Source organism: Ictalurus furcatus, chromosome 18 (assembly GCF_023375685.1).
Source record: "Ictalurus furcatus strain D&B chromosome 18, Billie_1.0, whole genome shotgun sequence".
Taxonomy (NCBI): Eukaryota; Metazoa; Chordata; class Actinopteri; order Siluriformes; family Ictaluridae; genus Ictalurus; species Ictalurus furcatus.
The window spans coordinates 2,169,938-2,196,950 of record NC_071272.1 but is presented as its reverse complement, the minus strand read 5'-3'; the positions used below and the strand labels follow the sequence as shown (position 1 = coordinate 2,196,950).

At 42.7% G+C, this 27,013-nt stretch overlaps 1 protein-coding gene across 1 annotated transcript; it reads left to right on the top strand.

The window, feature by feature from the left end:
* The first annotated feature begins 82 nt into the window (after positions 1-82).
* Positions 83-26,723, top strand: tnfrsfa (tumor necrosis factor receptor superfamily, member a). The gene is made up of 10 exons (XM_053648461.1): positions 83-313; positions 17,985-18,132; positions 18,551-18,679; positions 19,544-19,655; positions 20,137-20,279; positions 20,456-20,548; positions 21,277-21,317; positions 21,447-21,722; positions 22,385-22,421; positions 23,456-26,723. The coding sequence occupies exons 1-10, from the start codon at positions 284-286 to the stop codon at positions 23,743-23,745; spliced, it is 1,299 nt and encodes a 432-aa protein (XP_053504436.1). The 5' UTR covers positions 83-283; the 3' UTR covers positions 23,746-26,723.
* Positions 26,724-27,013: the final 290 nt, after the last annotated feature.

The following is a 27,013-nucleotide window of genomic DNA, read 5'->3' as shown; positions in this document are numbered from 1 at the left end:
GGCGCGCGACGTGAGTATGACGTCAAACTACGTGAAGCCCAAACTTTTCGGCTAAAGTTTCTCAGCTGCTGAACGGCGGGCGCTTCGTGAACACACAGTCGCGGCTCTGAGTTTTCAGTTTCGCTCGCTAAATATGACAAGAAGTGGATAGTAGGATTCGATACGGATTTCGGTTGAGTTGCGGAACGGAATTTATTTTGTTCTGGGCGTGTTTTTCAAAGGGAAAACTTTTGGGAAAAGTTGTGGGGGGGAAAACAAATAGGACCCTCCGTCACGGAGCAGGATGGGCAAAGAGCTCACGATGGAACACACGGTATGAACACACACACACACACACACACACACACACACACACACACACACACACACTTGTGACAGTAACATTAGTATCTGTTTAATTTCATTTGTTTATTTGTACATTCATGGCACAGCTATAATGTAACCTAATATTTCCACATTGTAGCACAAAGCAAAGGAAAGTAAGGACCTTAACAATTAAGCGTTATTGAGACCTGTGAAATGAATGCAAACCAATCAACCTCTGTGTGTGTCTGTGTGTGACTGTGTGTGACTGTGTGTGTCTGTGTGTGACTGTGTGTGTCTGTGTGTGACTGTGTGTGTCTGTGTGTGACTGTGAGAGAGAGAGAGAGAGAGAGAGAGAGAGAGAGAGAGAGTTTTTTGTACCAAATGTCCCCACAAGGATAAGAATATGACAGTTCAACCTTGTTGGGACATTTTGCTGGTCCCAACAAGGTACCTTTCTTTCTTTCTTTCTTTCTTTCTTTCTTTCTTTCTTTTTATCTAATCCATCTATGTATACTATTATTAAAATAACACTAACCTTACCTTCAGTAACCACTGAAACCCTACAAGAAGCTAAATGTTTGCTTTTTGCCCACTGAGGGTAAGATTTATTGTTATTTTAAAGAAGCATTAACTGTCTACCTTAATAGGTATGTCAGTGGAATATCCTCACAAGAATAGTAAAACAAGTGTGTGTGTGTGTGTGTGTGTGTGAGGTGAGAGATCATCCTGATTAATTAGTGATTCAGTATGTTTACATAAATCACGACATTAGATAACATATGACGCATCCAGTTAGGCTTATCTGCACCTCAAAAGCTGCTTTTAGACCTTCTACTGCTTTGTCTTATTATTATTATTATTATTATTATTATTAGTAGTAGTAGTAGTAGTAGTAGTAGTGGTAGTATTATTAGTAATAGCATTTGTCATTATCACATAGTAATTTTAATAATAATAATAAGTAAATAAATAATTACATAAATAATAAACTTATTATTATTATTATTATTATTATTATTATTATTATTATGTGCTCCATTTATAGTGTTCAAGTTATATACCACTCAAGTCTGTTGTACAAAAAAACCACTTTAAAATTCTTTCTCGCACATTTAGCACAATCTGTGAGTTTTACGTCCGTGTTATCTTTTATCGCATCACAAATCTACTTTTGCTGTGAAAATGACCACTTCCTATTTTGTATGGGTTTTTTTTTTCCTTCTTTTTTCTTTCTTTTTTTTTTTTTTTTTGAAGCAGTAGTGAATTATTGTTGTGTTGTGTGCTGAAGCCATGTGCTCATCTCCAACAGCTGCTTCCACTAAAGAAGTCAATAACATCTTCGTCCTCATACCGCAATTAAGAAGGCAGTGCAAAAAACCCCGAGCTTGTACACAAGCGACCACGCAGAGTGTCATCAGATAACGTTGTGCAACACGATAAATATGTCGGATATTCAGAGTAAACTATATATATTATGTGATGGAGACCAAAAAGATTTTTATTTAATCAGACCGGAGCATTTACTTACCAGATTTAAAAAAAAAAAAAAAAAAAATCAGACTGCTAAGATATTTTTCTTAAATGATGTATTATTGAATAATAACTGAATAATTTTTTTTTTATAATCATTTAAATAAAAGTTGTTGCTGAACTTTAGAGAGTTTTGGGCATTAGTGAATAAGGCAGTGTGGAAGTCTGTGGTTGTGCAGATTTTTCAGTTGCACAAGAATCGTCCTTGTGTGTCCTCATGTCTCAGTGTGGGTTTATTTAAACTGGTGTGCTTCACACTAACCGGCCTTGTCCTGCTCTTTCCTCGCACACCTCACTTGGAGGAAGGGATATTTTTTGGTGAAAGAGTGCCAGTGTGAGCCTCGTTTCAGTGCTCAAAGAGCCATTCAGACCCGTGTGTTGGTTTTTCCAGACGCGCTTCGCCAAAATCCGCCGCCATAAATACGAAATCCCGCGGCACATGCGTCTCATCGTCTGCTTTTGCGGTCAACCGTTAGCGACTTTTTAAAAAAAAAAAATTTTTATTGACTTTCCCTCCTATGAAGCCGATCCAAAGTGTTCAGATCGTGTTGGGGTTTTTTTTTTTTTTTTTTTTACACAAATTTGGAGCTTGAGATAAGTGCACTTTGAAAATGGTGCACTTTGAAAATGTTGCTCTTCTCCAAGTTGTTTATTGAAACAAAATAGCTGGGGTGGTTGGCCGTTCGGGTGTTTATGCTACGTGTAAACCGTGCTAGGCGCTGAAGAACCGTCCCGCGTTCTCAGGAGGATGAGAACGGGTGGGAGGAAGAAGGGAGTGGGGGCGGGAGAGGGTGAAATCAGGCCCAGCAGCACTGTGCCGCTCCTATTGTAAACTTCCTGTCAGCACAGATGTTGGTGACGGGAATCAAATCTTTGTTCGCAACTCCCACCCACACATGCGCTCGCGTTCATGCGCACACACGCACGCACACATGCGTTTGGGATGCGATCAAGTACTGTGGTCCTTCAGAAGCTCTTTGCCACTTTCTAGATGTCACACAAACAGATGTTCCCCACACAAACCCCCCCTCCCCCCCACACACACACATAGTTCTCGGCTCTCTCGCACACGCACGGAGGATGTTATCGGAGGGTGTAGGCACAGACAGGAAGTGTGTTTTCTATCTCTTCAGTCCAAACATAGCAAGCATTCCACATCTCAGGATTCCACAAGAAAGTGCCGCCACGTCCCTCAGCTCATTAGGAGCTTTATATCTTCCATCTGATGTTTACATGAACGTCTGGGAGAGGGGCTGAGAGGGTTTGGGTGATGCAATCTGGTGCAACTGCCTATTATCAGAGTGGTCAGGTGTGTGTGTGTGTGTGTGTGTGTGTGTGTGTGTGTGTGAATCTTGGTGGGAACCAAATGTCCCAACAAAGATAGGAATATCTGAGTTTTGACCTGTGTGTGTCTGTTCGGTGGAGTTTGTGTGTGTGTCAGTGGGAGAATAAGCTACTGTTCCTCAGTCTGTATGGATGGTATAGCGTACGTGACCCACAGCTGAATAGAGGTAATTTTCAGCCATTAGAGATGTTTATACAGAGAGGATGCCTCACCCATGTTCTTATCTAACTAGATAATATCCGCTTTCATAAATTTTTCCACCGCACATTTCTGACGTCTTCTCAGCATGGTGGATTGACTCCTTGAGCCCTATATTAAGACCTTCAAACGTGTTTAAGTTGAACGCGGTGCTCCGGTCAGTCAGAAAACACCTGGGTTCACTGTGCTGCCCACAACAGGGCTGATAAAGCTGGCCTCCATGTTTTGACATGCAGGAGTAAGACTGATCGACTCTGGTGGCAAAACAAGGATGATTTGGGACTCTCGATATCGCTCGATACGCCCAGTCCATCAGCTCTACTGCAAAAGCTGCTTTTAGACTCCTTTACCTGTTTAAAATAACTACAACACCAAGCAATAAGTGCTTGGCCTCCTAATACTAATAGCATTTACTTCTTTATCTCGGCACTTATCTGCTCCTACTATGAAAAAGACAGCAGTAGTCTTGGATTTTTTTTTTTCGTTCTCAGTTCCCACACACAAAGACACACTTAAGATACAATTAATAATGGGGTCCTTCAAATAGATCTATCTATATGTACTTATTTACAAAATCTTTTTGTTTTGTTTTTTCAAATTCCATCACTCCAATGGGATTGCTCCAGTTGTTTACGTTAGGGATTCTATTTGACCTCTTGGTATTTGTGTGTGTGTACGCACCAGTCAGCCATGACACTGACGGGTGAAGTGAATAACACTGATTTTGAGGCGTTACAGTGGCACCTGTCAAGCGGTGGGATATATTAGGCAGCGAGTGAACCGTCAGTTTTCAAAGTTGTTGTGTTGGAAGCAGGAAAAATGGGCACAAGTAAGGATCTGAGCGAGTTTGACAAGGGCCAAATTGTGATGGCTAGACGACTGGGTCAGAGCGTCTCCTACCCAGCAGATCTTATGGGTTGTTCCCGGTAGTTGGTATCTACCAAAAGTGGTCCAAGGAAGCACAGCCGGTGGGTGACAAGGCTCTGAGCTCAAATGCTAAGCTACACCAGCTAATTGTAGCCCAGTACAGAGAACTTTATTTGAACAGCAATACTGAAGTTAATCATCAAGTTGCCTTATGTTGAAACATGAGGACGTTGTGATATGATTCAACAGCGTAGGGTTAGATAAACAGGACCGACGCTGGGGTTTAGCAACAGTATGGAAATGACAAGGCTGCTATTTGGTGAATCTGGTTTGCATGTTTTACTTAATATGGGCTGTAGACATTTTCACTGAGGGTTTTTTTTAAAGAAGGATTTACAGACACACATTTACAGCGGCACACGATAAATAACAAGACGTCTGGGATTCTGATTTTTTTTAATATGTATATAAAATATGTCGGATATTAAACTACCGAAAAATACTTTCCGAAATGGTTTAAATGTCGACCCCCGGTTTATATTAGCAATTGACATAGTAATATCGTGTATTGTGCATTTCGGAGCTATGATTCTCACTTCAGCAGCAAGCTATATATATATATATATATATATATATATATATATATATATATATATATATATATATATATATATATATATATATATAATATTATATAAAATTCTAATTTGTAGATTGAAACATGAATATAGCACAGAGACTAAACGACTTGAGGAGAAATGACTAAACGTCACTGTTTTTCCCTCCTAACGAGGGATTAGATATGATTTGAACGGTCGATGATTATCGATCGTTCAGAGTAACCTCGAGAAACGTTTTCGATCGACCGCCGTTTCTCATCAGGTTTTTCCGAAGGACGGGGCGTCGTAAAAGCCGACGACAGTGATTCGTCTCCTCCTAAAGTGAATGCAGCTTTAGAAGTTGAGCTCTGTGAGGCGGGATGCTTTAAATGAGGTGCCCTGTTCCGAAACGCTCTCCGGTTCTACATGCGGCTTTGAGAAGCGCTTTACAGAAGCCGCGCGCCTTTTGACACGGCTGTAACTCGAGATCTCGGCTCTCCGGCGCTCGGCTTTTGTCCTCTTCAGAGCGTCTTTGGGGAGGAGGCTTTGTCAGGAATAAAGGAAAGCAGCCGCACCCTTCGCTGGAAGATGATGCAGGGAGGGACGGTGTGTTACACGTACAGATAGTGCACCTGTTGTTCTGGTAGCCTGATACACAGCCCAATTTAGGGAGAGAGAGAGGGAGAGAGAACGTGAGCGAGCGAGCTGAAGTTCTACTGTGATCATCCTTCTCGTTTTATTTCTTGGTTCTTTCTCTATGTGTGGCCTTTATTCATTGGTGCATTGAGGGTGCGTGTTTAGAGTAAATATGAGTAAGTGAACGCGGCTGTCGTTGAGGATTTTAGTTACAGTCCGTGTGTGTAACTCACAATAAGATGGTGTTCGGTTCCAGGGTGGACCGATCGCCCACGTACCGATAAATTCACAATGCCTTGCGCTCATGCACGTGAGTAAAACACGACTCGTTTCAGCCGGTCAAAACATCATTAAGTGCCGTGTTCGTGTGGCGTGTCCCGATGTGAATATAGCTTTGTGCGTTTGTGTGTGTTGTAGTTAAGGGTGCTTGCTTGTTGTCATCCGATGACGTAAACTGGAAGCCGGCCTACGGGTGGAGGTCCGTTGGCACAATAGGGTTTTACGGCAACAAGCATTAATGCATCTCGTATCGCTTTGAGCAGTCTACGTTTGAAGTTTAATCCTTTTGTCCGTCATAATTGCTCGTTTAGTTAGCTAGGTTGGGATCCTGAGAATAAAGCTGCGGGTTGTACCATCTCAAGGCAATAGCGGTAGTACGTGGTACAATGGTTTCTTCCAAACTGCCTGAGCTTTTTGCAAATAGCAAAAGGAGGTGTTTGTCTGATGCCAAATTAGCATATATTTGTAATCGTTTGTATTAGGAAGTCTCTTGGTGTCTGATTCGGTGTCCGGTTTGTTCCAGGGGTGTATTTACTCTATCGTGGGCATGAGTGAGAAGTCAAGCTTGACATGTTTATCAAGTTTTCGGGACAAAGAAATGATTTAATAATTATACACGAATTATTCATTCATCCTTAGTAACTGCCTCGTCAGGGTTGTGTTGATTTATTTATTTATTTATTTATTTATTTATTTTTTCTAAACCTTCCCTGATCTTGCTGATCTTAGGTCAGTGGTTAACATGGGTATGCAAAACAAAGGTCCCCTTTATGTCTCGTACAAAAGCAGTAACGGTTTGTAAACGTATGTATCCGAAGGTCCCTCCTGGTGCTAAGGTAGTGACTCATAAAAGAGATATTTAGCACAAAGATCAGTGGCCAATGGTATGGTTTGTAGTCACCACTTGGCTGAGCCTCAATAAGATTTATTCCAGGTCAGTGGCTAACTGTAAAGACACAAACATCCCTTCAAGTAATTGAAATATAACAACTGCCTGTATAATTCCATGTCAGTGGCTAATGCAGTAGGTATGCAGCTCCGAGTTCCTCGCAGTCTTCCGCCAGTCGTTCATATCCAGATGACTGGCTAATGGTAAAGGTATGCGGTGTAAAGTCCGAGACCCTAAATGCCTGGTCCAGGATCAGTAGCAAACAAAATCTTAGTGTCTTAACGCGTTGCGCTGAACATCCCTCCCTAGCTGGTTAATGAGTGGAAACTGTCATGTAACCGGATGAGTCACTCAGTGCCTTTCTTTGGAAATTAGCGATGTCCTTTGGAAACCTGTCGAACTGGTGATTGTCTGGGAGGACTTTGAACTCTGACTCATCCTGGGAATATTTACGCCTCCAAAAGTGCCTCAGTGGAGATACATAAAGCACGAACTCAAGCACTTAATCCTTTTTTTTTGGGGGGGGGGGGGTGTATTAAATTGGTTCTCTTTGAGCCATGAGTTCCATCATCCTGCCTGGCGACTGATCTCATAAGCTTGACTAAACACGTCTTAGTCGACTCTAGCAAAGTTTCTCTTCTTTTTTTTTTTTCTTTTTCTTTTTTTTTTTTTTAATTGTAGTCCTAGTTCCAGCATCACGAAGTTGATTGGACAAACAAAACCATCTATGCGCCGGCTTTAAACACACACACGCACACACACACACACACACACACACACACACATGAAGCCTGATATCTAGCATCATCATTGGCTTTCCAGTTAAAGAAACGAGAGTAATTGCTGCAAGTCCGCTAGCCCTTTGTTGGTTTTATTTATTTATTTGTTTATTTTTTATTTATATATTTTTAATCAACACAAAATAGGAGTTTTGTTTTGTTTTGTTTCCACCCTTATCTGCTTATCTATTGTGTGAAGTGTGGTTTTCACACAGGAAGTGCACAGTTTAAAAAAAAAAAAAAAAAAAAATCAAAGCTTTCCGAATCTCTGTCTTGCGTTTTAAAGTCTTTCTTTCAGTCAGTCTGCGTTGTTCCATTTATTATTTTTTTTTCTTTTTCTCACCGTTGCATGATAGTCGATCTATTAGACGCTGAAGTCAGACGCCAGACGTCTAAAACTGCGTGTCTGAAATGCAGAAGGTCTGCATGGCTGTGGCTTTCCTGCGCTATTAATATCCTCCCACGCTATACTCTCTCTCTCTCTCTCTCTCTCTCTCTCTCTGTCTCTCTCTCACTCACACACGAACACACACACACACACACACACACACACACACATGCTTGTGGAAACCCGCACAGCAGCACGATTAAACTTCCTATAGCTGGCAATTCTGATCCGATGTAATAGCGACGTGTAAAAAGGAACGGTTTTAAAGCCGCTCAGCCATGTGTTTGGATTTGTGGATGTTCCTCTGGAAGCTGTGTCTGTGTTAATAAAAATGCTTTGTTTTTTTGGGTTCTTGCTCTGCTCGTGACTCGGCCTGTAGACCTTAACGGATCAGGACTGTTTAGCTCCCGAAATACTGACAGCTGAATGAAAACAGAACTTGGGTTGACCGGATTAACATTTGTTTCAAAGTGCAAAAGGTCAGAGTGTGTGTATGTGTGGAATCCCTACATATTAATATAAGTATGTGCGTGTGCATGTGCGTGCGTGTGTGTGTGTGTGTGTGTGTGTTTGTGTGTGTCATGGTTGTTTGGCCCTCATGTGAAGCCTCTGCATTGTCTCGGTGCTTCCTGTGTTCCCCGAGAGGATACGTTCGCAAGGTTTCACACGCTCCCCCTGAGCGCGTGTGTACGTGTGTGCATGCGAGCATCCGTGTTTACATGCGTCCGTCCGCCGTGCGGTTTTGTGTGTGTCTTCACATGATCTGTGGTTTGGTTGATAAACCTTAAGCAACACCACAAAAGTCATCTGTCACACTGCTTGACCTTTTTGCAAGCTTGTGTGTGTGTGTGTGTGTGTGTGTGTGGGGGGGGGGGGGAGGGGGTTGTGCTGGTTCCCATCCTTTTCTTAACTGACCTCTCTTCCAGTCCTCAGCCAATCTGATCGGAGTCTAATTCTTCCAAGTTTCTCTCTCTCTCTCTCTCTCTCTCTCTCGCTCCATCTCCCTCCTGTTTCCCATATCAGCAACATCCTGTGCAAAAGAATAAGAGGCAGTTTGATAACGAGACTCACATGCTTGGGAAGGAGCGATTCCTGTGCCTCAGGATTAATGAAGAATGGTGTGTGTCTGCTTATCTGAATCAGAAATCCTTCCTCTCGTCCAAAACATCTGTCATTCCAAATAACTAAGGCAAGATGTAATTGACTGTAACAAACTGTACACTTATTCTCTCCACATACAGTAGAATAATGCCAGTCTGTACATGACGTTCTACTGTTAGGAAGAGAAGGGGTGTGTGTGAGGATATCGTTAGTTTATCCAGACAATCGCCATCTCAAGTATTAATTCCAACCAATCAAAAAGTTAGGAATCGGCATAAACGCACGCACGTAAAGGTCGGATGTATTCGCTCAAGCTTTACGCAGCCGACCCTCGGCTTCCTGGTTCCAAGTTGAAGGCACAGGAAACGCACGCTCGTTTCCGGTGTATACTTTTCTATGGTGGGCCGCCATGTGCGTCTCATTTCGGGTCCTTTCACCGGCCGGGTTGTTTGTTTAGGCACCGGACCACACAACTGTATACAAAGTCGAAATGCTTTTTATCCTTCTCTCATCTGGAGAACGTTTTCCCGTTTCATTAGGCACGCTCCAGCGGGATCTTTTTAAATTGTGCCTCGAATGGAGAATACAGTAAGGCAGGGGTCTGGGTCGTTTTACATAACTGGGTGGGGTGGGGGGGGGGTTAGTAGACCAACAGCACACCAGCGACCCGTCTTAAACGTGTTAATTTATCTGACGCTACATTGTAAATGCACAAATGGAACCAAGGTGGGGGGAAAAAACTGAATTAGGTTGTACATTTTGTTACAAGTAAATGAATAAAAATAATAGGAATGTACGGTGTAAATATGGCGGAAATGTATCATAACTATTGAAGACATTGTTGAAAGACACATGTATCACAATCAAGGACAAAATAACAAGGGAAAGGAGTGAACAAAATGATCAGAGGTCAGATACCGACAATAACGTCCATCCATCCATCCATCCTCTATACCGCTTTATCCTTTTTCAGTGTCACGGGGAATCGGGCACAAGGCGGGGTACACCCTGGACAGGGTGCCAATCCATCGCAGGGCACACTCACATACACACTCACACACCCATTCATACACTACGGACACTTTGGACACGCCAATCAGCCTACCATGCATGTCTTTGGACTGGCGGAGGAAACCGGAGTACCCGGAGGAAACCCCCGCAGCACGGGGAGAACACGCAAACTCCGCACACACAGGGCGACGGTGGGACTCGAACCCCCGACCCTGGAGGCGTGAGGCGAACGTGCTAACCGAATTGTACTAAAATTCACCAATAGTGAAATCGTATCGTTACATCATCCACCCCTGTTTGTAAGCCCCTTCGAATAAAAGCGACTGGAAAGTAAACAGACGCAATGTATTTTGTATTGAATTAGGGCGTGTGTAGCACGCGTTGTAGTTGTGTACTACGTGTGCGTCATGAATGACTCGCTCATTAGACACGGAGAACGAATGGGCTGAAAAAGCCAGTCCGTCTAAGCTTTTGTGTCTCTTGTGCTGTGTACTTCCAAACAGTGTGCAGTATCCCACAGCTCGAGGATGGCTCAGTTATCGTGAGTTGTATAATAACCTTTATACCGCACCGCTGTCGAACGCACAATTCGGGTTAATCAGAAGGTGTCGATTAATTTTCCATAACCGTGTTTCTCTTGCTCTTTCGGTTGGCTTGACGTGTCTTGGAGGAAACACGTGTTAGTCTGAACCCTCTCCGGTTGGTAACTGTTGTAAGATAAGGGAGCGCTAGCTATGATGACAGTGATTCTCCTTCATGTCCACCCCCATTGATTTGATTTTTATTTATTTATTTATTTATGTTTACTCCTTACTTCTGTTTTATTCCATCACCAGTGGCTTGTAGAGTGGGTCACTTCGGGTGACCCGCTGTGTGTTCTTCCCTCATTATTTCGCTTACAAGTAAGCAGATAAAAAGTAGAGTAGGAGTTTATTTCCATTCTGGTATTCACGTTTAAGAACCTGTCGCTCGCAATATGAAGTCCAAAGAGCTGTCACGGCCAGTGAAGCAAGCCACCGTTAGGCTGAAATATCAAAACGAACAGATCAGAGAAATACCCACATTAAGTGGGGCCAAATCGACTATTCTGTACATTCTTAAAAAGAAAGAACTCTCTGGTATATAAGAAAAAAAAAAACCCCTTCACAACAGTTGGCCAGATCAAGAACACTCTCCAGGAGGTAGGCCTGTCTGTGTCAAAGCCAGCAATCAAGAGAAGACTTCACCAGAGTAAAGGAAGAAACCCGGTGTCTGGTGACGTCTGTGCGTTCCAGACGTCAGGCACTCGTCGAATGCAAAGGATTTCCGACCGAGTATTAAAAGTGACGACGCGATCAGTGATGTTATTCCGAACCGATCGCGTTTGGTACAGGGTTCACCCGATCAGGATGCAGATACCTCCGATCAAAGCTGAACGTCTGCACTCTGAGCTCATGTCAGCTAAGATAACTTTTGCCAGCGTCCAGATATTTATATACCTGAGCGTATTTCTCATACAGAGTGACCGTGCGTTCCTTCCGTGGTCATTTTGTGCTTTGACGTTATAATAGCGTAAACCTCCACGCAATTCATCAGAAGAGCAGGGTGATCGTACTGCTTTTGCTGCGCAGACGACATGCCGCACTGCTTCCGCTTTTATCCAGAGTAGAACGTTGTAGAAGGCAGCTTCTTTTTTTTTGTTTTGGGGAAATCGAACGATTTAAGAAACCCCCGATTAAGTCCATTCGAGTTCGGCGTTGTAACGCTACACGGCATTAGAACCGTTCAAGGATCTTGTGCAAGGCGCTATATTACGAAGTGCCTAGTTTTTCCTATTGTGCTCTGTGTGTGCATAGTGATGTGCTCAGTGAAACAGTAATGTATTGTGTTGCTATGTTGTGGTTCAGTGTGATGTCTTTGAGTGCTAGTTTCAAGTGTTTGTGGCTTTTTTTCCCCCCACGTGGTGGAGGTTAAGGTTACCACGCTGGTCTACAGTCTGACCAGCTATTACAGCCTGGGCTACACCGCAGTCTGGGCGAACTTGCTTTGCAAGCGAACGTGTGTGTGTGTGTGTGTGTGTGTTTTGGTGCGCGTGTGAGCATGTTTCCTCTTGCATCACAAGCCGTGTGTCATTTTGATTTACACTAAACGTAGGTTTTTGGTTTTCGTATCCCGACAAATTAGACGCCAAAAGACGGGAGCCAGTCCTAGATTCCTCGATCCGTACACAAGGATCTAGGGCTGCATGGGAAAACAGGAAGCGTGCGCGCATGTGTGTGTATGCGCGTGTGTGGTTCTTGGCATCCGTTTTAATCTTCGTGTCCTGCCTTATCTTATTCGCCCCTGGTCGTGTCTGCTGGCTGAACTGCGTTCTCTCTGCCTTGAAGAACTTTCCTCTTGACTGACACACACACGCACACACACGCGCGCGCACACACACACATATAGACGATATCTATAGTAGCGAAAGACCGTGTTGCGCATGTTTCCGACTAAAATGTTGACGTTCTACGTTACTTTAGTTAATGAATCGCACTGACTGAGAGTCTCCAAGCACTATTTCAACCGTCAGTCAAAATGGATTTCAGTCTTATGACCTCACTGTACCTTTTCGAACCTGTAATCCTAATGGAGGGAGTTTCTCTCTCTTTTGATCTCTTCAGCCGGTCAAAAGAAGCTCGATTTAAAAAATTCTCCTCGCCTACAGGGTGGTTTTGTTTTTCTGCCAATTCACTAAATCTGACTTTATGAAATACCCCGACACTGTCCGAACACCGTTCAGTCTTCAAGCCAACGTTAATGGTACTACGAAACTTGCTGTGTTTGACTAAAAGTCATACCTTGGAATTTCTGACCTTCAACTAGGAAAAGCCAAAAAGGAAACGCCTAAAAAATTCCTACTCGGAAAGTCGAGAAGGTCTCCTCAAATCCGAGTTCGGCACGTGATGTCAAATCGACGTGGCTGTTTCTGACAGTAAGTGTTTGGTTCTTTTAAACCATAGAGCGTCATGATCGTGGGTGGTCGTGATCATGTACTCGTTTGTTTTATCTTTAGTCTGTATTAATGCACTTAACTATCTCGCCATATATTATTAGTCGGTGTGCAGGCATCCAAAAAGAAACACAACTGGGCAGCACCGTGGCGCTTTTACTTGCCCGGAGGACTAGTTATTGAAATTATTATTCGTCTACCACTGAAGCTCGCTCCATATTCGAGGAATCGGGTTAAATTCTGCTCGTATGCCATCCGCAATATTCGTCTTTTGCCTTGAATCGTTTTGAAAGTGAACGAATGAGCAGCTTCGTCCATGAGGAAAATCTCCTGGATGTATTTTGCAGAACGCAAGACGCCTGCAGAACGTGCCAGACACAAACGTTCCTTCTCGGACCGGATTGGACTTTCATTGGCCATACGGCAAATGTACCGACTCGACAGGAAACCTAGACCGGCTGATTGAATCTGCTTCGCGTAAACTCTAAATTCCACTCGTCGATTTCAGTCCATTGGGCCGAAAGCAAAATGCCCGATTAAAGCTCGAGTTCCTTTCTTTCTTTGCCCATCGAGGACTCGTTTCCCATGCTGACGTCTGTGCCGTCACCGAATTCGCGTGAGCGAGTGTCGGCTTGACACGAAGTAACCCAGCTAGAACTTTAAGTAGGATCGTTCTGAAATACTCAAACCCAGCCCATCAGGCACCAACGACCGCACCGTCGTCATGGTCACCGGAGATCACACTTTTTCCACCGTTCTGATGTCGCGAACATCACCCGACTCTCACGATTTGATGACACACAGTCGCTAATTGCATGCACAAGCAGGGGTACATGCATGTGTTCCTAATGAAGTGGCCAGTCAGTGTATATTATACAGTGTAGTTGTTTTATCTGTCGGGATTTTTTACGGCTGATTTGCGTACCGTATAAAAATGTTGCTTATGTGCAAAGCGGCTTTCCCTCCCCTCCCCCCATAGCTGTGCGCGGTGTGTGTGTGTGTGTGTGTGTGTGTGTGTGTGTGTGTGTGTGTGTTACGATTGGTACAGTGCCGCTGGGTGAGACGGCCAACCCTTCTGTATGGAATCCAGTGATTCACCCAGGCTGGAATGTGCGGGCCCTGCACAGGAAGTGAGGTCATCTCGTCACTATCTCCTGACTTTTATTGAAGGATGAGGAAAAAGTGTGCGGTTTGTTGGACTGTGCAGCTATGCACATGAAACGAATGAAAGAATATAGTCTAAAAGGTAAGGTGCAAATAAATCGTCACGGTTTAAATATCCCCAGCCGCGTTTTTGCCACGCGTGAGGTCATCGGGACGTAAACAGGAGCGACCTTTGACCCAGATGAGTCAGTAAAGGGCGCATGTGCAGTGGAGGAGGGAGCACAACAGGTGCGGCTAATTCCTTTGGATACTAGACATTTGCTCCGTTGCATGTGAAGCATTTAGCGTCTGGAGAAACGCTCTAAGCTGTGTGTGTGTGTGTGTGCGTGTGTGGGTGTATGTGTGGCTCATTAGGAGGCCTTTTACAGTTCCTTTCAGCTGAATAGCCGCAGTGTGTTGCTGAAGAGGGAGGAATCTGTGCTCTCCTCTCCTCTCACTGCATTCCTTTTATTTCCTCCTCCTTATTCTTTTTTTTTTTTCTTCTTTTCTCTTCCTCCTTCACTCGTTCCCTTCTCTCTCATGACCTCTCTCACACTTTCACACCCCGCCACCTTGGACTTCCTTAATGCCACAATTGTTGAATATCTGCGACGGAAGAATAGAGGAGAAGAGCGGGGACGGCAAGCAGAAAGTAAGAACGTGTATAATCGAGAGAGAGAGAGAGGGAGAGCGTGTGCCGTTGGAAACTCTGACGCGAGCGGGTAGAGTGTGTCTCGACAGTGCAGCTAAATCCAGGAAACTCCCTTAGATCAACAAGGCATGGCCACTTTCCAGAGAGTTCCTCTGGAGCAGACGCACACACACACACACACACACAGACGCAAAAAGTTAACGTCTTAATATCTTTCGCATGCACTTTATATGATCTTTTCTTTCCCACTCCCTGGTATTCACTCCCGTACCCCCTCGACGTCTTATTTTCTGGAATCATTCCTATAGAGAGTGATGAGGTTGTTCTTCACGTTCGATTCTTTTCCACCGCAGCAAACCGGGTCTCGAACGCTCGTCGTTACGTCTCCCTTGATCAGACGAGCAGGAGTGCGATTACATCCATTTTACTCGATTGCTGTTATCACAGGTCGAACTGAAGTAAAATACAGCTTACATGTAAAGAACTTCAGGTGAAAATAGAGTACTTCTCGTTTGTTTAACGCCGCCTACACGCTTCCTTTTACTCCGGATCGAGGAGCTATGTGTAGGAAGGTTAAGACAGGTTAAGTTCGTCACACTGTCGGTTTTTATTTTATTTATTTATTTATTTTATATATGTATGTGTGTGTGTATATGTGTGTGTGTGTATATATATATATATATATATATATATATATATATATATATATATATATATATATATATATATATATATATATATATATATATATAATAAAAAAAATTGTTTTTTCTTCCCCGCCATTCAAGAATCTTCAGGGTTACATTTCCACGTAAAAAAAAAAAATCGTGCATTCATTTTCCATCCGATACGCGTCAGAGTATACCGACCACTGCATTTCCACAACAAAGTAGCAGCATCTGCTTCTCTTGATTACAACATCCTACCAGTGCTGCCTGCATTTCGCAATTTTCATTTTAGGGCGTTTAATCGTTTCCAACTCTTTTGCCTTTTTAAGCGCTTTTTACACACCCCGGGTCGTGTTCTAGCGGATCCCGCTGCACCCCCCCCCCCCCCCCGTCTTTGTGCTGGAGGATAATGGGAAATGTAGGCCATTGGCGGTGTAATGTTTCCTGTGAGGTGTTCAGTGACCGTCAAAAAAAAAACAAAAAACGAAGAAGAATAAAAAAAGGGGAAAAAAGCAGAAGGAGGAAGAAATGTGGGTCATTTGAAGCGGCACTGTTGAAAGAGGCCGTCTCTTTGTGACCGAGCTGAAAAGATGGTGAATAGACAGAAGCGCCTGAGGGGAAAGTGGACAAAAAAAAAGCGCTCGCGATAGAACAGTCTCACACTCTCTCACACACACACTGTTCATGAACCAGCTATTTATTTTTTTCCTTACACTTCAAACACTCACTTATTAATATATGAATGCTCACCACGGTTGTAAAGAGTGGCTTCGAGTTACTGTAGCCATCCTGTTAGCTTGAACCAGTCTGATTTATTTATTTATTTATTCATTCATTCATTCATTCATTTATTTTTGCTTTGCACGACTCTGTGTAAACCAGCCCATCAACCCTGCCACAGACAAGGTCACTGACCACATTTTTTCCCCATAACAGTGTTAAATGTGAACATGACCTCAGTTATGACAAAGATCACGTTCTTCTGATGCTGAGAATAATCCAGCGGTTTAAACGAGCGGTTACTTGGAAGCAAGCTCGACCAATCAGAATTCGATTCAACTTCACCTCAGGCAACGGCAGCGAAGAGCGCGTCTTTTCCGTTTCCTGAAAAGCAATGCTTCTCAAGCCTCCGCAACCCGGCCAAGCGCACGGAACTCGAAAATATGTAAATAAATAAATAGAAGGCCCCGTGGAATTTAACACAGGTTATGAAAGTGAAAGGGAGAGGAAAAGTATCCCTTCCTGGAGAGATGTATCCGACAGGTCATGTTCACAGCTCCGTACACACTCGCTGTGACGTTACCGTAAACACTGTAGCTTGCTACATGGCTACCTAGTGTACGTTTACCTTTCTGCCGCGGAGAATCGAGTTTATTCAATATGTGCTATTAAGTTGTCTTTCGTAATTTCAGACAGCATGGAAGCAGAAACTTGGACACGTTTCTTGAGCTCGTAGCGCTTGGTGAATTTAAAGCAATGAACGGGGGCCGTGCAGGCTTGGCGGTTAAGGCTCTGGGTGACTGATCGGAAGGTCGAGGGTTCAAGCTGCCACTGTTGGGTCCTTGAGCAAGGCCCTTAACCCTCTCTGCTCCAGGGGGCGCTGTATCACGACCGACCCTGCGTTCTGACCCCAGCTTCCTGACATGCTGGGGTGCGCGAAGAAAAGAATTTCAGTCTGCTGTAACGTATACGTGATTAATAAAGACTCGTTATATTTATCGTCATCATTAAAGCGACTTGTTCTACAACTAGAAACGTAGCTAATTATTTCATATTGTGATTTAAAGAAAGTGAGACGCCTTCCTCTATTACAGCTCATGTTCATTAGTCACTGGGACAAGTCCCTTCAGGCATGATACACTTCTGATGTTGATATATGAGCTGATACAACACTGATGAGAGTATATTGCTTCTAAATCATTATATTTACACCACAATTTGAAAAAAAAAAAAGTGTCCTTTTTTTCTATCTGGATGAAATGAATGACAAACCATATGACAGTGCTTAATATCAAGCCCCGCCTGAAGCTCTTGGCCTGTATCGGCGTCATTTTATGGATTACACAGCCGTCAAATGACTGGCCGGTTGGGTAAATGCGTGAATGAGAAGAGGCACAGGTGTTCCTATTAAAGTGTCCTGTGAGTGTATACACTACACTTATATAAAGTGCCCGTGAATACGTGTTAAAACCTCGGAAATGTGTCCGTTACGGTTTCCAGGCCCCTACGCCATATGTACGTGTGCGCGTCTATGTGTAGGGATGTCTGTAACCATGGTAACAGCACGTGTCCTTAGCTTATATTTCATCTGGGTACAGTAAAGCCCCCCGCTCGTTAGCTTCCCTACATGGATTTGCATCCCTGTCTTTAATCTTCCGGGTTCTCATTTATCAAAGCGCGTGTAGAACAAGTTCTAAATCTGTGCGCAGACTAGCGGCGGTACACACGAGTGGCGCTTATCGCACGTGTATATGCAGCGCTGTACGTGGTGGGTGTCGCTGATAAATCCCGTACGTTCTAAATACGCGTCCCGTCTGTGCACGACCTCGGAAGTTTCCTCTACTACTTCCAGTTGAAGTAAGAAAGGTACGTGGACTGACCTGAACGCATTTGTCTCACCAGGTTTTTCTTCTCATGCTGGCTCTGACGGCGGTGAGCAGCCGAGCAGCCGAGCCCGGCTTCCAGTTGAACCAGACGGCCAAGCAGCACGTGTGTCTGGAGAACCAGCAGTATCCTCATAAGGGGTTCTGCTGCGAAAACTGCGAGGCCGGTGAGTAGGAATGAACTCGGAGCGCGATGTTTCAGTGTGAAAATAGCAAACCCTGTTTGAGACGTAGTTGTTTTTCCTGTGTAAAATCCATTAAAAAGACATTCCAGCAATCAAAACGAAACGCTTCGGACTGTAGCACTTAGCAGCCAGCCCTAACAACATCCATCCATCATTCCCATATGGCTTAGGAATGGAGAAGTAATGCGTGTTGTTTCGTTAGGGCTAGGGTTGCCTGTGGAAATATCAACGTACAATAACTGTCCTGCTTTATAAATATTTAGTACTGGGTTTGTTTAAATTCAGCTTCACTCAGGACAGAGTTTGGTAATTTCTCCATTTAATCACAAAAGTTGGCTTGTTAAGTAATAGCAAGGAATTAAGTGTGTGTGGGGGGGTGTTTTTTGTATTTCTTGAACAGGCACCTACGTGAAGGAGAAGTGCACTGCGGATCTGGAGAAGGGAACGTGTGAACGATGCAAGGAGGGCACCTACGCCGAGCACCCGACCGGCATGGACCAGTGCCTTCAGTGCAGTCCGTGCCCTGCAGGTAGCTTACTTCTATATCTGTCTATCACGGTATTATTATTATTATTATTATTATTATTATTATTATTATTATTTCCTTTGTAGCAAGCACTGACCCAGCACTGAAGATCAAGATTGAGTGATTTATAATACAAATAGGATTTTTGTGTGTTTTCGCTTAGGAGAAAGTTTTTGTCCCTGAGGCTATGACATGTTGCAACAGATTTGCAGAGATGGCCATTACAAAAAAAACTACACTAAACGTGGCTGTAAACTCTATGAACCAGTCGCACAGTGTCCCATAGGACCGCTATAGGACTCTAATGGACACTCGTGAATAGAGCCGCGTTTCGGGTTTCCTCAGCCATGAGAAACCGATCAGCTACTGTTCCACAGTCTGGGTGTGGCCATTGTCCATCACCCCTGCTGTTTTTGTGATTTTTCTTTCTTTCTTTCTGTGTGCGTGAGAGAGAGAGAGAGAGAGAGAGAGAGAGAGAGAGAGAGATAATGGAAACTGTTGCTGACTCATGTAGGGTGTGTGGATGAGGACTTGAGGAAAATCAAAGCTCCCTCACTGCTTATGGGAATCTGCACTGTAGTACATGAACGTTCTGTGATTTCTGTTCTGATAAACTCGTACTCCGTCACATAAATCATGAAGATATCTTGCTAGAATATTTATTGCATTTATTTCTCTTCAGTTCCATGCAGTATTAAAAAAAAACACACCTGTTGTTGAACAGGTGTATTTATTTATTTATTTATTTATTTGGTATTAGGCTTGATATTCTGTGGTTTGATTTTCTCACTCTCTCTTCCTCGCGCTCTCTTCCTCACTCTCTCTCTCTCTCGCTCTCTCTCTCTCTCTCTCTCTCTCGCTCCCCAGGTCAGATAATAACAGAGGCGTGCACAAACACGAGGGACACGAAGTGTGAATGCAAGTCCGGGACTTTCTGTCTGCCAGATGAGCCCTGTGAAGTATGCAAGAAGTGCACTAGGTACATTTTGAACACTTTGTTCACTGTCATCTGTACGGAGTTTGTAAGCACTGTTTTCTGTTTTGATGATGATGAGTATGCGATCCACTTACAAACAAAATGAATGAGGTTCATGTCAGTCTCGCAATGCGCATCTAACTATCTAACAACATGATTTTTGGCCAAAACCTTATTTTTTGCCATTTTGCCAAGGAGACGCTCCCTTTCTCTGTATTTAATGCCCATCACTATATACTCTTAACAGTTCAATATGTAAATATATATATATATATAATGTTAACTGATGGTTTTCGTCTTCTTACGTGAAGTCAAATAGATTAGTTATAGTTATCGTTTCCCATCCTAAGCACATGTAAACAAGACAATAAGTGTCCTATTTTTTCATATTATTTAAATACTTCAAGTCGGCTTTGATGTCGATAACGTATCGAAAATGCAAAACCGACGATATCCGTAATAATAATTCTCACTTCTGTCTCAGGTGCAAAGCGGATGAAATCGAGGAGCGTCCATGCACTCCGACCTCCAACACGAAGTGTAAAAAACGGCGTTTATCACCTCATGACCCCACCGTGACGCCCACAATCTCACCTGCACCCCGAAATGAAAGTAATGGGACCATAGGTACAATCACATGACCACACACTCGTTTCTGTTATGAGAGTTTAGCATTTTAGGTTGAAACCATTGGGACTAAAATTTCCGTAAATATTGAGACTAAAACGAACCTTCATGCCTGTTACGAATGCACATTCTGACCGTGATTTTTTTATTTTTTTTTTTCCCCTCCTTTCTGACAGTGATTTTTATCGTGATGGTTTGCGTGCTTTTATGCGTCATCGTTCCCGTCGCTCTGGTGGTTTGGAAGAAGACACGACTCTGTGGAAAACGAGGTTTTTAAACTACTTAAATTTCTACTATACGATTAAATTATTCTCATTACAACCGATTCTCATTGTCGCTATAAGAAAACTCCTTAACCGACGGTCTAAACACAGCTGATATGTACGGTCTAATGTGTGTGTCCATGATCGGGGTGCCATTTGTGACCTTTCACTCCCATATGTGGGCATAGAATTGTCTAGAATGTCTTTTGTATGCTGTAGCATTAAGACTTTCCCTTCACTGGAACTAGTGGTGTAGCTTAACCCTGTTCCAACGTGACAGCGCCCCGTGCACAAAGTGAGGCTTATGAAGACATGGTTTAACAAGGTTGGTGTGGAAGATGTCGACCTCAACCCCACTGATCACTTTCGGGATGAATTTTAAACGCTGATCGAATACCGGGTCGTCTCACCCACCATCAGTGCCCGACCTCACTAATGCTCTCGTGGCTTAATGGGAAATTTCCTACAGCCATTTTCCTTTTTTCAAAATCTAGTGGAAAGCCTTTTCAGAAAAGAGGAGGTTATTATAACATCAAAGGCGGGGGAATAAATCTGGAATGGGACGTTCGGAAAGCACATACGGGGGTTGATGGTCAGGTGTCCACATACTTTTGCCAGCATATCGTCCTATTTGTGTTGTGATTGTACATAATGTTAACACGTAAATAGTTTTAGACTATAAACAAGGTTTATCATTTATTGATATATTTTTTTTTCTCTCTCTCTCTTTTCAGCAAGCCCGGTGGCTCAAAATCATGACGTAAAGATTCCAATAGTAAGTCCCTTTTTTTACGCTTCAGGTCAATCGACACACCCCATAAATAATTGTGTTGATGATATTGATATATATATATATATATTTGTTAGTACAACTTCTGATCAACCATTGATTGTGTCTTTTTAGGACGGTGTTAGTGTCCGTACCTCTGAGGAGTGTGAGAACAGCCATAACGCGGGATTAGAGGAGGCGGAGCTGCCTCGCACTGAGCTTCGTCCGCTCCTGCTGCAGGATACGCTTAGCCCAGGGGGTAAAAGCATCCCGGTGGAAGATGAGGACCGAGGACTTGGGGACAGCCTACCAAACACCACCAGCTCCTCCCAGACCAGTCTGTCAGCCCTGCCAGTCAACATGTCACCTTCTGTCTCAGCAAATGAGAAGGAGGTGGAGCCATGGGCCAAGGTGCGTGAAAACAGTCACACTGAACACTTTTTATACTTTCACGGTTGCCTTTTCTGTGTCCCGTGCACTGTCTGACTTCTACCTCATACTGTCCAAAACGAATTCCAAAATGCCCGCAATTATTATTATTATTATTATTATTATTATTTTTATCCATGTAAGCACACATCTGTCATCACTCTGGCTGTTCCCATCAGCACGTTTGCTTTAATGCTTTGAAGAATTAATGCGACTCATTTAAACACGTCATCTCCGTGTCACGAGCCAGATATTATAGAACCAAACAATGCTATACACACCCATGTGTAAAATCCGCACACTCCTGACAACCTCGATCAGCTGGATTGGGTGTGTTGGATCACGGAGCGAATTTAAACCTCAAGACGCAATTTTTATTTTTCCATTAGCAGGATTGGGCACTCCTGCTTCAAATAAACTTCGCCATTTACATGTCAGACTTGTTCTGTTATGATCCTTTGAGGAATTCAGAAACAGCCCAAATGAGTCATGGTAAAGTCAGCAGTCTCGTACTGTACTGAAGAGACAGATTTTCGTTTGTTTGTTTGTTTGTTTGTTTGTTTGTTTCGGAGAGCAGAACATTAATTCTCTTTTGGGGTTTGTTTGTTTTGGTTTTTTTTATTTATTTATTTATTTTTAAATAGGAGGATGGCACACCCAGAAGACTTGTTCCATTACTTGGTAAGAGACTTCAGTTTTACAGCTGTTCTATCTCTTTCACAGACACACAATGCTTTTCGTATGAATACGCTCACACACACACACACACAGCTCAAACTGTCCGTGTGTTCTAGAGAGATTTGCTTCGTCATCCTCCTCCACTCAGGGAACGTTTGTATTTGGGCTGATTAAGTAATTAGCAACATCAGGGTTGTTTTTCTTCATTCCACACACACTACACTATCTATACTATCTGTAAACGTTTGGGCTTAAAATATATATGATTTTTATTTCATTTTTTTTTTTTACCTTTTGCTATTTAAAATTGATTTATTTCCCCCCACTGCATGAATGAATTACACATTGTATTTTACCAGTGATCGGTGATCAGGGATTGCTGCTGTTGATTTAAAAGGTCCTTGAACGGTCAAATCCGTTTGATCGTTAACACAAAATCAAGCAAACTCCACGATGTCCGGAGAAGCTTGTAATTTCTTCCAAATTCTCCGCAGATTTGGGCCGAGACGCGTCATGCGACGTCATCCGAACGCGTGTACCGCCAAAGCCCTCGGCGGTTTGCGCGTGTCGAACACGAGTACAGTTAGAAAGGTCTCGTTTACCAGCAAACATCACCGCGAAAGACCGTGCAGAATTATTTCGTGCAGTTTGCGATTTCACCAATTCAAATAGTTTTTCACAATAAATAAATAAATGAAATTTTGAAGAAGAAAAATAAAGCAACACGATCACAAAATAAAACTCCCCGAAATCCTGCATGGACTGAGCGGTACACGTATAAGTGTTGCATTTGAAAACTGAGCATTAGCATATTTAACAATAATGATTAAAAAAAATAAATAAATAAATCTGCAATAAATATTTCTAGAGTGAGAATCGTAAATAGTAGAGTGATTTAAGCATTTGAAATGGCTTTGTTGATGAACGCTCATTTGAACGTTTGGAAATGATTTACAAATATATTTGATATAAATATCTATGTACGTATGTACCTGTATGTGTAGTTCATTCCGAACGTCCTCTTTCTCTCTCCACAGCCGAGGAGGTGTCTCTAAGCAAGAGCTTTGACCTGTTTGACGTCCTGGATGTGCGCGTGCACAACAAGTTCTTTCGCAGCATCGGCGTAAACGATAACGCCATCAAGCTCGCCGAGTCGCACAACGCCAGCGACAAAGTGTACGAACTGTTGCGCGTGTGGATGCAGCGCGAGGGACTCCGCGCCAACATCAACCACTTGCTGCAGGCGCTGCTCGACCTCGACCAGCGCTACTCCGCCGAGCTGATCGCGTCCCGCTCGGTCGAGCGCGGATACTACAAATACGAGTGATTTTTTTTTTAAAGAGGAGAAAAGAAAGAGAAAAAAAAAATCAATTGTAACGAACTTGTAAATCGGAAAGTATCGCGCCTTTCCTTTTCACAGCCTATAACGGACTGACGGCGCGCGTGTCGTTTACGATGAGCTGGTTTTAATATGAACAAAACTCGTGTAAACACTAGACTTGTGATCTATAACAAGCAACCTGGCATTCGAGAGTCATGTGGAGGAGCTAGATTTTTGATTTTTTTTTATTATTATTATTTTTTTTTTTTTTTTGGCTGCTGTAGCTGAACACATCTTCGTGCCTCCCATTACCTCTTAAGTCTATTAAAGAAAAAAAGAAAATGCATGTAAACAATCGTAAAACTGTACCGCGGAGGACGCGGTTGCACGCGAGAATCGGAGAGAAGCGATACTTCGTTCGGCTCCTCTTTCATCCGCACGTGCGCACTGACGTTCCGCAGATCGTCACGGCAACATTTTCTGCTTTTACCAACCAAACACCGGGCTGTGAATATATACATATATATATATATCGATGTTAAGTTGATCGAAACACGAGAGCAGTCATGATGAAGAGAATGTCGTGTTTGAGACAGCCAGAGGGCGGAGTTAACCTTTTGTTTGTCTCCTAAATCTCAGTTTGTAGCATTTATTTTTTTCTTTTATTTTTTGGCTTTATTGAAGCCAACACTGGACTCAGCGAAGATTCGCGCTAGGTAACAGCGTGGCTTTGTCTTAAATTGTGCACTGGCCTCAGGCGATTTTTTTTTTATTATTATTTTATTTTTATTTTATTTTTTTGTTGTTGTAAACTACAGGTTGCTCCGAAGCCCGCAAAGAATTCTTTTTTTTTTTTTTTTTTTTTCAGCGGTGACGGCGAAAAGCAGCTGTAACTATAGCGGACGAACGTTTTAAGTTTTTGACTAATTGGTTTTCGTGCACATTTATGGTCGAAACTACAGGCAGTTGAACCCCTAGACTACACTACACGCTAGTAAGGATTTTTGTCACGTCTTTCTATTCATAGATCTCGACCGTGGTGGAACGGAGGGAGGGAGGAAGGAAGGAAGGAAGGGGACACACAGACGATTTGTACTTCGATATAAGTCAAGGCCTTTAAAGCTCTCTACCATAGACTCGCTCACGCAAATCGACTATGGTCGTTCAGAAAAGGAAAAAAAAAAGATTTTATGACGCAGTAGCAGACCGTAAGGATTGATTTACAGTCACGGTTTAGCATAGACGGAGTCTTTGCTAAGGGATCGTCACCCATTCAAGGCCATACTCCGCTTCTTCAACAGCAGCGTGTGAATTGTGAAACGTGAGCGTCTTCTGTCAGTTACACAAACACCTCTTCAGCCTCTTCCATTTCCTTATTTATGTAGAATTTGGATGTATTTATTGTCATAGTAGAACTATGTTTAATTATTTATACCCGTTAACCATATCCGAGTGTGTCGTCGTGTGTATCGTTTATCCATTTACCTTGCAGTGTAAGGCACTACAACTGCGGCAAGTGGCGTGTTTTCGGGTTTTTTTTTTTTTTTTTTTACATGCCGAAAGCTCTTACATTTCCTAATGGGTGCCCCATTGCTCCCATTCGACACAGTTTTTTTTTTTTTTTTAAAAATACTCTCAAACTATAGTAAACCATGGATGTGTTGGTACGTGTGTGTTGTTTATTTGTTTTTTTTAAGTTCTCATGGAAAGATCTCAAGTCTTTTTCCACTCATTGAGATTTGAACTTCATTTCTTTTTGGCCTGAGCTGTATATAGTCACAGAATGAACGGTTATAATGTCAAAAAAAAAAATTGTAGATTATATTATAAATATATATATATATGCATCTATAGAAACCAAGAGTGAAGAGAATGAAGTATAGCGACATCCTACAAACTGAAGGAACAAACTGGCGGCTGAACGAGTCCGTGATAGGAAATTATAATCAGGTAACTTCATTTCATAATGACGCTATCATACTGTGTTTATCGTCGTTTGATAAACATTCTTCCAAAATGGTCTAGACTAGAAGGATGCTGTTACAGCCCACGTCGGAGTTAGAATTATTTATTGCTGATGGCGTCATTAGAGCGTTGCCGTTCTGTAATTTTCTCTATATAGACCGCTCCCGTATTGGCTCATTTGTGTGATAGTAGGTGACCTTTGACTCAGCTATGTAGGTAGCGTCATAGCTGTATAATCTCTAGTTGTAAGTAAGAGTGTATTCTCTAAAGAGACTCTGTTCAGTGTTCATTCAGCTCATAACAGTGCAGGCACTGCCACCTAGTGTTTTCAGGAGTGAAATATTGTTCTACCGTGGATTTGATACCGTCTGGTCCAAAAGTCTTAGCACCGCTTTCAGTCCAAAGTCCAAAATTTGTGTCGTCGCTAACTGAAAAGCTACGGGGATGATAAAGTGTAACGCGTTGAGGTCCTCGGATTTTTTTTTAAAGATGAATTTTAATTGGCGTTTTCTTGGGAAATGTGCTGTCCGTTGGCTAAAGGGCTTCATTAAAACTTTTGGACCAGATGTCCATCAATTCCAAGGGACCTGTTTTTCTTTTCTTTTTCTTCCCCATCTTTTCTATCTTCATGCACTTGTAGTGAGTTGTGTGGTGTTTTTTTTTTGTTGTTGTTTTTTTAAATACAAGAACAACTCCTTCAGTAGATAAGCTCAATTTTTTTTTTTTTTTTTTTTCCATTATTTCTCTACATTATTTACTTTACTCATAGTTCAGCTTTATTTCTTTTAGCACATCTGGTTTTGGGTTTTTTTGTTTGTTTGTTTGTTTGTTTGTTTGTTTGTTTTTTCTTCCTACATTTGCTCACCCGTGTTTTGCTCTCTTATATTATACAAGCAAATGTATTTGCCCCCACTTAGAAAATAGTTCGCTCTTTAACAGTTTAAGGTATTTGCTGTTGCAAATGCGTTTGTAGAATGGTTTTAATTTTTTTGAAATAAACATTTCTTACTAAATGCAAAGTGTAGTTTTGTGTTGAAAATTAGGACGTGCGGAAGTCTTCCCACTTCCTTCACTGTTGGAAATTGAATAAACATCAGTCAGTAGCCACACTCCCGAGCTGCCCGGTATTTGCCCCACTGTCCTAAAAGCTTACGGGGATCCTTCCTCCGTAAACTGGTGCGTTTCCACGAGAGACACTGGAGCAGGGCTTGGACAGTGGAGGCAGAGAGGAAAGCCATGTGAAGGAGGCGACAGCTCCTCAGGGAGAAGATCCACGAAGAGGCTTCTCCGTCTAACCAAAAGAGACAAC

What these genes read in the sequence shown, in the direction of transcription:
- tnfrsfa (XM_053648461.1), top strand. Translation starts at nt 284, where the DNA reads ATGGGCAAAGAGCTCACGATGGAACACACG. An exon ending in AGCTCACGATGGAACACACG is followed by an intron (nt 314 to 17,984) that starts GTATGAACACAC and finishes TTGTCTCACCAG; the next exon opens with GTTTTTCTTCTCATGCTGGC. An exon ending in TGAAAGTAATGGGACCATAG is followed by an intron (nt 20,280 to 20,455) that starts GTACAATCACAT and finishes CCTTTCTGACAG; the next exon opens with TGATTTTTATCGTGATGGTT.